General features: G+C 42.9%; 1 protein-coding gene across 1 annotated transcript in view; it reads right to left on the reverse strand.

Annotated features, from left to right (window-relative positions):
* MAP2K5 (mitogen-activated protein kinase kinase 5) overlaps positions 1 to 12185 on the reverse strand; it is a 166073-nt gene that overhangs the window by 24961 nt on the left and 128927 nt on the right. Inside the window, exon 17 of the mRNA XM_077263250.1 lies at positions 12121 to 12150. Coding sequence (XP_077119365.1) covers positions 12121 to 12150 — 30 coding nt within the window. The remainder of the gene's footprint in view (positions 1 to 12120; positions 12151 to 12185) is intronic.

The following is a 12185-nucleotide window of genomic DNA, read 5'->3' on the forward strand; positions in this document are numbered from 1 at the left end:
CCATTATTAATCTGGCTTAATGTCACCTTACAATAGCAAGGTGGCATTAACCCTTCATTACCCCATATCCCACCGCTACACGGGAATGGGAAGAGAGTGGCCAAGTGCCAGAACAGGCGCATCTTCCAGATGTGCCTTTTCTGGGGTGGCTGGGGGCAGATGTTTTTAGCCACGGGGGGGGCCAATAACCATGGACCCTCTCCTGGCTATTAATATCTGCCATCAGTCACTGGCTTTACCACTCTGGCGGAGAAAATTGAGCGGGAGCCCACGCCAATTTTTTCCGCCATTTAACCCTTTATTTTAGCAGCTACAGCACTGAAATTTTGCACATACATGGAATATGCAAACAAAAGGGGATATGAGATGGTTTACTGTATGTAAACCATGTCTCATATCCTGTCGGGTTTAGGCAGGAGAAATGAAAAGCTGGCAATTGAATTACCGACTTTTCACTAACACCGCTGCGTATTTCTCGCAAGTCACACTGCTGGTCCGTGTGGAATCCGTATTTTTCTCGCCCCCATAGACTTTCATTGACGATTTTTTTGCGCAATACGCTGACAAACGCAGCATGCTGCGATTTTGTACGGCCGTAGAACGCCGTATATTACGGATCCGTAATATACGGCTGATAGGACGAGACCCATTGAGAAGCATTGTGCCGTATGTTATGCGAGTTTTACGCACGTAGTTTCTGCGCTCTTACGTCCGTAAAACTCGCATGTGTGACGGCGGCCTAAGACGCTGTATTTTTGACTCCGTGAACATAGGCAGTGTCAAAAACTCACCAAAAACCTCATGTGGGCACACAGCTTAAAAGGTATGTGCAGAGGACATGTTTTTTTTCCGACGGATTTTGCTTGAAATCCACTTGGAAAAGCGCCACAAAAAATTAGCGGTAACACACAGCAATGTAAAAACAACATTGCTGTACACATGATGTGTTTTTTTTTTACTTCTTTTGGCAGCTGCCCACTAAATATTAGTTTAAAATTATTGGGGACAAAAAAAAAAAGAAAAAAATTACGCAGGCAGAAGGACCATCTCAAAAATAATGGCAAAACCGCCAAAGAAGCTGCTTCAGGAGAAAGCCCAAAACCTCAGCAGTTGTGCCGGAGTCTCAAAGACATTGTGTTCCCATAACTTCATAGGACAAAAACAAAGGACAGGTTTTAGAATATGTATATCAATTCTCAAATTGGATTCAAGAATATCTTCGGGTACGTTCACATGCTGCGTTTCTTCAGTGTGTTTTTTTTTCTGTGCGTAACAAAAATGCTGCGTTTTACAGTTTCAGCAAAATAACGGAGATTTATATTAACCATTAAAGCGTTTTTTTTCAAACCTGCAGCATGTTAATTCAAAAAACGCAAATTCGCGTATAGTATGAAGCATTTTTCCTGAAAAAGATGCATTTTTAGTGCAGAAAAACACTGCAGAAACTCAAACATGTGAACATACTCTTACTTTATTTTGTACTTATAAGACCATTTTGTGGGAAATCAGGAAGAAATAAGAACTTGTGCAGCAATGTCAGTGTACTTTGCAATGAACACCCCTCCTCTACCCCCCACCAAAATTAAAGGAACCCTGATAGTGGACTTTCAAAATATCTTTGTCTGATAAACTAGGACCAATGGGAAGGGCTTTCAAATCTGGACTGTGGATGCATGTAGAAATAAGAAAATCTGGGTGGGTGAAGAATGGATTAGATATGGGGACCACAAGAATGAGGACATACAGTTGTGGCCAAAAGTATTGACACCCCCTGCAATTCTGTCAGATAATACTCAATTTCTTCCTGAAAATGATTGCAATCACAAATTCTTTGGTATTATTATCTTCATTCAATTTGTCTTAAATGAAAAAACACAAAAGAGAATTAAGCAAAAAGCAAAACATTGATAATTTCACACAAAACTCCAAAAATGGGCCAGACAAAAGTATTGGCACCCACAGCCTAATACTTGGTTGCACAACCTTTAGCCAAAATAACTGCGACCAACCGCTTCTGGTAACCATCAATGAGTTTCTTACAATGCTCTGCTGGAATTTTAGACCATTCTTCTTTGGCAAACTGCTCCAGGTCCCTGATATTTGAAGGGTGCCTTCTCCAACATTTTTAGATCTCTCCACAGGTGTTCTATGAGATTCAGGTCTGGACTCATTGCTGGCCACCTTAGAAGTCTCCAGTGCTTTCTCTCAAACCATTTTCTAGTGCTTTTTGAAGTGTGTTTTGGGTCATTGTCCTGCTGGAAGACCCATGACCTCTGAGGGAGACCCAGCTTTCTCACACTGGGCCCTACATTATGCTGCAAAATTTATTGGTAGTCTTCAGACTTCATAATGCCATGCACACGGTCAAGCAGTCCAGTGCCAGAGGCAGCAAAGCAACCCCAAAACATCAGGGAACCTCCGCCATGTTTGACTGTAGGGACCCTGTTCTTTTCTTTGAATGCCTCTTTTTTTCTCCTGTAAACTCTATGTTGATGCCTTTACCCAAAAAGCTCTACTTTTGTCTCATCTGACCAGAGAACATTCTTCCAAAACGTTTTAGGCTTTTTCAGGTAAGTTTTGGCAAACTCCAGCCTGGCTTTTTTATGTCTCGGGGTAAGAAGTGGGGTCTTCCTGGGTCTCCTACCATACAGTCCCTTTTCATTCAGACGCCGACGGACAGTACGGGTTGACATTGTTGTACCCTCGGACTGCAGGGCAGCTTGAATTTGTTTGGATGTTAGTCGAGGTTCTTTATCCAACATCTGCACAATCTTGCGTTGAAATCTCTTGTCAATTTTTCATTTCCGTCCACATCTAGGGAGGTTAGCCACAGTTTCATGGGCTTTAAACTTCTTGATGACACTGCGCATGGTAGACACAGGAACATTCAGGTCTTTGGAGATGGACATGTAACCTTGAGATTGCTCATGCTTCCTCACAATTTGGTTTCTCAAGTCCTCAGACAGTTCTTTGGTCTTCTTTATTTTCTCCATGCTCAATGTGGTACACACAAGGACACAGGTTGAGTCAACTTTAATCCATGTCAACTGGCTACAAGTGTGATTTAGATATTGCCAACACCTGTTAGGTGCCACAGGTAAGTTACAGGTGCTGTTAATTACACAAATTAGAGAAGCATCACATGATTTTTCGAACAGTGCCAATACTTTTTTCCACCCCTTTTTTATGTTTGGTGTGGAATTATATCCAATTTGGCTTTAGGACAATTCTTTTTGTGTTTTTTCATTTAAGACAAATTAAATGAAGATAATAATAACAAAGAATTTGTGTTTGCAATCATTTTCAGGAAGAAACTGAGTATTATCTGACAGAATTGCAGGGGTGTCAATACTTTTGGCCACAACTGTAGACTGGGTGTGGGAATAATAGACAGGTGAAGTTCCTTAAATTGCTGGACATATGGGCACTTGGTTAATTTACACTCGTATTATACCCAAACATTCAGTGAACTGATTCAAAAGGGTTGAGCGACGGTAGAAAAAGGTCATTATAGTAAGACACTAAAAGAAAGAGAAAAGGTCAGCTCTATGGATAAGAGATTGAGTCACCAAATTCTGGAACTTGCACTATAACAGGAGCATAGACTTAATAAAAAATATGAATATATTCTATCACAATGCTTACGGTCCCGAACACTTACACATCAAGATGTTATTCTAATAATCTTCCAGGGCGAGATCCCTCAATTAGCATTATAATAGTCTGTTAATAGCTGCCTGAAGAGCTCCGCCAGTCCCCTCCTATAAATAATCAAGCAGAGCCCGAGGCATGGACCAGACACCGGTGTCTTCACTCGCCAACAGCATGTGATTTTCCCAGGGTGTGGGATCGTCAGCCAAGTCCAGCCTTTCATATGAAGGCCAGTGTCAGGAGACCGCCAGATGCAAGTTCACAGACCCCCGGAAATTCATTCCATATCACACATTATCAAATACATTGCAAAGTAAATGTATGAATTTACTAAGTTGAATCTAGCAAGATCAATATCGGTCAAGATCAATGTCTTAAGATTGAACAAACCAGTGGTGCTGTATTTGAAGTTATTATGGATTAGGAAGTGTCAAATTAGGATTTATCTCACCCTCTCTATACCATGCACCATTGCATTGTAATGAAGGAGTTTCCTTACAGAATAATAAGCAAAGCAGGTGAGCGCTGGGCTACCGACTACCTGGGCTGCATGTATTTCTAATGCAATGAGTGATTGTATTTTCCAGACACACATGCACTACTGCCTAAAACCTGATAAAAGGGTCAGCAAAGGTTATATACAAGACAATTAGTCCATTTGGTACATCAGTAGCACTACCGCCTTCTGAGCACTAGCTAGTGTCAGTCACCTACAAGCTGCAGACGTTGCAAGCTGCGGTGTGAACAAGGTTCTTAAAAAGGTATGATGAAGGGACGATGCATTTCTTTTTTGTCCTGGGTTCTTAGTAATGCTTTCTACTCAGAAAATCAGTATGTCCTATAATTCATAGGCAGTGACATCCCAATTATTATTGACGGTGGGTAATAATTTGTGAATGACCGGTGTATTATACTGCTGGAGACAAGATAGTCAGGATGACAGTAGGAAGGGAACCTGCTGCTAAGCTAAGGGAAATTGATGTATGTATCTACAACCGATATTTCCTCCCTTAAAGAAGCACACCTCCCATCAAAGTATTTATCCTCTTCATATATTGCAGTCGTCATATTATATGGCACTGTATACTCACAATTGCTCATTTTTTTCCCTTCTACCCAGCTAGTTCTTCTCTTTTCCATTAGGTCTATGACATCAGGTGATTTACATCTCTGACTAGCTGACTCCTTCTAAGCTCTATGTAGAAACAGGAAATTATTTCCCTGCATGAGTCATCACTGCACTGGGGTATGACTCATGCTGGGCAAGAGACTTCCTGTTTCTACATAGGGTACTGTCACACTAAACGATTTACCAACGATCACGACCAGCGATATGACCTGGCCGTGATCGTTGGTAAGTGATTGTGTGGTCGCTGGGGAGCTGTCACACAGACCGCTCTCCAGCGACCAACGATGCCGAAGTCCCCGGGTAACCAGGGTAAACATCGGGTTACTAAGCGCAGGGCCGCGCTTAGTAACCCGATGTTTACCGTGGTTACCAGCGTAAAAGTAAAAAAAAACAAACAGTACATACTTACATTCCGGTGTCTGTCCCCGGTGTTCTGCTTCTCTGCACTGTGAGCGCCGGCCGGAAAGCACAGCGGTGACAGCACAGCGGTGACATCACCGCTGTGCTCGCTTTCCGGCCGGCCGGCGCTCACAGTGCAGAGAAGCAGAACGCCGGGGGACAGACACCGGAATGTAAGTATGTACCGTTTGGTTTTTTTTACTTTTACGCTGGTAACCACGGTAAACATCGGGTTACTAAGCGCGGCCCTGCGCTTAGTAACCCGATGTTTACCCTGGTTACAAGCGAACGCATCGCTGGATCGCTGTCACACACAACGATCCAGCGATGACAGCGGGAGATCCAGCGACGAAAGAAAGTTCCAAACGATCTACTACGACGTACGATTCTCAGCAGGGTCCCTGATCGCTGCTGCGTGTCAGACACTGCGATATCGTATGGATATCGCTGGAACGTCACGGATCGTACCGTCGTAGCGATCAAAGTGCCAATGTGTGACAGTACCCATAGGCTAAAGGTACCTTCACACTAAGCGACTTTACAACGATAACGATAGCGATCCGTGACGTTGCAGCGTCCTGGATAGCGATATCGTTGTGTTTGACACGCAGCAGCGATCAGGATCCCGCTGTGAGATCGCTGGTCGGAGCAGAAAGTCCAGAACTTTATTTTGCCGCTGGATCTCCCGCTGACATCGCTGAATCGGTGTGTGTGACACCGATCCAGCGAGGTCTTCACTGGTAACCAGGGTAAACATCGGGTTACTAAGCACAGGGCCGCGCTTAGTAACCCGATGTTTACCCTGGTTACCATTGTAAAAGTAAAAAAAAAAAACACATACTCACATTCCGGTGCCCGGCGTCCGCTTCCCTGCACTCCTCCTGCATCCTGTGTAAGTGCCGGCCGTAAAGCAGAGCGGTGACGTCACCGCTCTGCTCTGTGGGAGATGCCGGAGATGTTCGGCGCTGACACAGGATGCAGGAGGAGTGCAGGGCAGCGGACGCCGGGCACCGGAATGTGAGTATGTGGTTTTTTTTTTTACTTTTACAATGGTAACCAGGGTAAACATCGGGTTACTAAGCGCGGCCCTGCGCTTAGTAACCCGATGTTTACCCTGGTTACCCGGGGACCGGCATCGTTGGTCGCTGGAGAGCGGTCTGTGTGACAGCTCTCCAGCGACCACACAACGACTAAACAGCGACGCTGCAGCGATCGGCATCGTTGTCTGTATCGCTGCAGCGTCGCTTAATGTGAAGGTACCTTTAGAAGGATTCAGCTAGTCTGTATTTAATCACATGAGGTCAAAGACCTAATAGAACAGATTTTCAAACTTTTAATTTTTGTGCCCTTAAATCAGAGAGATATGTCACGCAAAAAAATTACTAAATAACATTTCCCACATGTCCACTTTACATCACCACAATTTTGGAAACATTTTTTTTTGTAAGGACGTTATAAGGGTTTAAAGTTGACCAAGTGGATTTTTCATTTATCCAACAAAATTTACAAAACCATTTTTTTTTAGGGACCACCTCACATTTGAAGTGAGTTTGGGAGGTAAATATGACAGAAATGACCCAAAGTGACAGCATTCTAAAAACTGCACCCTTCAAGGTGCGAAAACCACATTCAAGAAGTTTATTAACCCTTAGGTGTTTCACGAGGACTAAAGCCATGTGGAAGCAAAAGATGAACATTTTACGTTTTTCACTAAAAAGTTTGGTTCCAAGTAAATTTTTTTTTTCCGCAAGGGTATCAGGAGAAAATGGACCACAAAATTTGTATGTGGGGGGAAAGCCACTGTTTGGGCACATGACAGTGCTCAGAAGGCAGGAAGCACCATTAGACTTTTGAATGCAAAACTGACAGGAATCAAAGGCAGGCGCCATGTCGCGTATGTAGACCCCTGATGTACCTAAACAATGAAAGCCCCCCAATTCAAACTCCAACCCTAACACAGCCCTATCCCTGACCGTAATCCCGACCCTAATCCCAACCCTAACCCCAACACAACCTTAACCCCAACCCTAACTGTAACCACAACACAACCCTAACCCTAGCCCCAATCCTAACTCTAAACCCAACACTAGCTCTAACCCCAACCCTAACTGCAAAGAATGGAAAAAAGATACATTAATTTTATTCTATTATTTTTACCTAACTAAGGGGGTGATAAAGGGGATTTGATTTACTATTTTTTTATTTTGATCACCGTGATAGGGTCAAAATGAACAAATAGGAAAAAATCTATTGTTGCCGGCCAGCAGGTCTCGGCAGGCGCACTGGAGGTACTGGGGGGGGGTGCTCGGGGGTCCATTTCTCTCTCCTCTGTATGCTAGATCATATCAGAGGAGAAAGAGAAATTAATGGGAAATGGCATTTTTTTTTGCGATCGCCATTATTTGGTGAATAACGGCAATCACAAGATTGGGGACGGTAAAAACAGACCCGAATCATTTTCTCCGGGGTCTCAGTTACCCCCGGTAGCAGAGACCCCGGAGACTTTCCGACGCTGGGGAGCGCTATAACCTTATTTCTCAGCGCCTATAAAAAGCGGCGCTGACGAATAAGTACCCTTAACTGCCGCCGTTAAAAGGCGTATCAGCGGTCATTAAGGGGTTAAGAGAATAAAAACTTTGATGGGAGCACTTCTTTAAAGACTACCTCTCCTAAAATCAGGCCAGTGGCCAGTTTTCGCTCCTGGGCCTTGTAGTTAAGTGCTTGTTTTACAGTCTTTACAAGGGGCAGTGCTCTCAGGGTAATAATGCAATGCAGCCTAAATAATGCAATGCAGCCTAAAGACACACACACCCAGAGAATCCAGTGAGCAAAGGCTCCTTGGTAAACACACACCATAAAAATTAGCCCTAAATAAAAAGCGTACAGTGCATTAAAAAAAAGAAAAAAGTCAGAATACTCAGGGGAGCAGCAGAAACAAGCACAAACAATGGCCAGTTTTGACCTAGGGGCACGTCCTCTTTATGGCTAAACAATTCCATTTAAATACCCCAGACCACTACTGCAGTTAAGCCCACAAGAACCCACTAAAGCGTGTACACAGGACACAGCGCATTAATGATGATTTAGGGGGCATTTACATGTACGAACATCTGACCAATTTCTGTCCAGTCAGATGAAAATTTGTGGGTGCAAATGGCCATTTGAACTGGTTAAAATCTTTCTGCTCAAAGTTCTGTGGGCTCAGAACAATGGCTCATACGATCATTGTGTGCACATAGCCTTTCATGTTATTGGCAGTACATCTATTTATACACAGAACAATGTTTTGAAACCTTTTAAAAAAATAATCATTGTTGACAAATAACCAATTTTCTCAATTGTCAGTGTCATGAACCAGGGGTGTTTGGTTGCCCCAGTGTTTTCTTCAAGGATTTATTTATATCCCACTTCCGGATTGGAACTTGCAGCTCTCTGGCGCTCCCTTACCCTCAGGTCAGTCAGGGAACAGCACCTAGGGTAATTAGTTGCCAGATAGACTGCCCGGTCGTGTACTGGCTATTGGGCATGCTGCAGCGAGAGCGATATAACTATTCCCCACAGCAGCCGGGCAATACTCTTATAAACCTCTTTTCGTCACTGCCAGATATACCCAACAAGCTCAGTACGCTCTGCTGCCACCAGCTCCTATTCTTATGATTAATAGCGGGTCAGGAGCCAACCCAATCAGTAGCATAATTTACTTCAGAGGACATTGGAGTACATTTCAGAGCTAGTAAAACAAAGCTAATAAATATTATAGGTTTTACTCCAAAAAAATTAGGCAGTGTTTACAAAAGGTATAAAAAATGATATTACAAGATGAGACAATTATAGTATGGGCAGAACGATTACAAAATAAAAGGGATTAACGGTGAAAAAAAACCCAATTACAGTTCTCTCATATCATGGCTGGCCATGCGGCTGGGGGAAGGGCGACACATCCCAATGCATCAGAGCAGATTGCACAGTTTTGGTTAGCTGACTTCCTGGACAAAGACACTCATAAAATGAGGCTGAATCTCTTATACCCTCTGCTCATGACATCACTGAGGGGCAGCCTGGATACTCCCCTTTTTTGAAAGTTATCAAATCCGACTATTAGCCATAGTTCCTGGGGAAAAGCCTGTAGAAGGCTGACAAAATTATCATGCTGCTCAGCATGAAATGAACGTTCATTTAAGTCTAAACACGATTTGGCTATGTGCCTCGGTTAAGCAGTAATCCACTACTTGGATTCTGCTGGTACGGGACATTAGGAAACACACTGGTGTGTAGCTCTATTGTTGCACATCCCAAACATGTAACTTTCACACCTATACCACTACTTGGGGGTCAAGTTATTCCATCTTGAATAACTCTCATACACAAATAGAAGCACATGGCTGCAAACAAAGAACTGGTTTCTGCTAACCAACACATTCTTGAGGGATGAGTGGTTTAGAATTACACAGAGTGAGAAGGAGAGCTATCTAGGCAGGGAGAAGGAGGGGATGTGGTGGGAACCGCAGCTGAAGCTTGTGTCTTACACAGACCTAATGGATGTAGTAGAGCTCAGTGTGCGTGATAATATAGAATCAAATACGTCATATTTCCTGACAGTTGGCTGTTTTTCAGCTTAGTTAGAAAGGCCAAAAGTCAGGAATGAGTGCTCTTACAAATACTAGTGCCCCAACTATTTATTGTCCTGTGTAAATTCACACCAATTTTAGAATCTGTAAGATTGGTCACAAATATCTGTGTGAGTTCAGTTTAAATAGACTGCCAGCACAAAACGACTGTTCAAACCAAATACATCTGCTCAGTGCTTCATGGCATGGCCAATCATTTATATACACCTTCCCACCTGCTTGTTTTCAATCTGTCCCTCCTTTGGTTCTATGAAGACAAAGCTGTCAATCAAAAAAGAGGCGTGTGGTGGAGGGAGATAGATGGGGAGGTGTACGTAAATGTCTGGGCACGCCATGATACACCAAGTGCCTGCACTTGGTTTGAACAGTCATTCTGTGCTGACAAGAGGTCCTTTAAGAATGTTCACACAGAATGACTGTTCAAACCAAGTACAGGTGCTTGTTGCGGCCAAACATTTAAGTGAACCTTCCCACTTACATGTTTTTCCTCTATGTCCGCCTTCCTCTTTGGTTGACAACTTTGGCTTCACAGAACCAGAGAAGGGCAGAGAGAGGGAAAAGATGTAGGTGGGAAGGTTCATTTAAATGTTTAGTCAAACCAAGGGTGCACCGAGCGCCTGTACTTGGTATGAACAGGTACTATTACTGTGGAGGTCGGGTCCCCTGCTTTGATGTGGGTTCCGCGGTGAGCCCGCATCAAAGCCGGGACTTGTCAACTGTTTTGAACAGCTGACATGTGCCCGCAATAGCGGCGGGTGAAATCGCTATTCACCCGCTGCTATTAACTAGTTAAATGCCGCTGTCAAATGCTGACAGCGGCATTTAACCGGCGCTTCCGGCTGCGCGGCCAGAAATGCGCGCATCGCCGACCCCCGTCACATGATCAGGGGTGAGCGATGCGTCGGGATAGTAACCATAGAGGTCCTCGAGACCTCTATGGTTACTGATGCCGGCCTGCTGTGAGCGCCACCCTGTGGTCGGCGCTCATAGCAAGCCTGCAATTCAGCTACATAGCAGCGATCTGATGATCGCTGCTATGTAGCAGAGGCGATCGTGTTGTGCCAGCTTCTAGCCTCCCATGGAGGCTATTGAAGCATGGTAAAAGTAAAAAAAATAAAGTTTAAAAAAATATGAAAAAAAAAATAAATAAAAGTTTAAATCACTCCCCTTTCACCCCATTCAAATTAAAACAATAATTAAAAAAAAAAAAATCAAACCCACACATATTTGGTATCGCCGCTTTCAGAATCGCCCGATCTATCAATAAAAAAAAAGGATTAACCTGATCGCTAAACAGCGTAGTGAGAAAAAAAATTTGAAAAGCCAGAATTACGTTTTTTTGGTCGCTGCGACATTGCATTAAAATGCAATAACAGGCGATCAAAAGAACATATCTGCACCAAAATGCTATCATTAAAAACGTCATCTCGGCGCGCAAAAAATAAGCCCCCACCTGACCCCAGATCATGAAAAATGGAGACGCTACGAGTATCGGAAAATTGAGCAATTTTTTTTTTTAAACAAAGTTTGGAATTTTTTTTACCACTTAGATAAAACGTAACCTAGACATGTTTGGTGTCTATGAACTCATAATGACATGGAGAATCATAATATCAGGTCAGTTTTAGCATTTAGTAAAGCTAGCAAAAAAGCCAAACAAAAAACAAGTGTGGGATTGCACTTTTTTTGCAATTTCACTGCACTTGGAATTTTTTTTCCCGTTTTCTAGTACACGACATGGTAAAACCAATGATGTCGTTCAAAAGTGCAACTTGTCCCGCAAAAAAAAAAAAAAAAAAAAACACAACAAGCCCTCACATGGCCATATTGATGGAAAAATAAAAAAGTTACAGCTCTGGGTGGGAAGGAGAGGAGAGAAAAACGAGAACGCAAAAACGAAAAAGGGCAAGGTCTTGAAGGGGTTAAAGGCTTTGTAGAGAACGAAATAAAAACATTTACGAATCGATAGTTTTATCCAAGATCTGAAGTAATTGCTTTATTCATATGCTATTATGCATTTTCTTTTATACTCTTTGCATGTATCAATGTACTCATCTGATCTGGTCATTTATATATTGCTATGTTTATACCTCAATAAAAGTTTTGATTAAAAAAAAAGAACATTTAAGAATACAGTATAACCTCTCCAAAAGACAACCATTTATTGGATTCCAGGTGCCAAGTTTCAATTTGCACCAGATATTATGTAAACTAACCATTCCCCCAAAACACAATTTTGAGTGGTCGTCTAAAAGTGGTTTCACCGACAATAATCTTCCTTCATAGGCAACAGGGGAAAGAAATGTACGTTACCTGTGGGTATGGGAATCTTCCAAGTGCTAGCTGCAGAAACAGAAGAAAAGATACATTTCATGAAA

This window comes from Ranitomeya variabilis, chromosome 5 (genome assembly GCF_051348905.1).
Source record: "Ranitomeya variabilis isolate aRanVar5 chromosome 5, aRanVar5.hap1, whole genome shotgun sequence".
In the NCBI taxonomy this organism is placed as follows: domain Eukaryota; kingdom Metazoa; phylum Chordata; class Amphibia; order Anura; family Dendrobatidae; genus Ranitomeya; species Ranitomeya variabilis.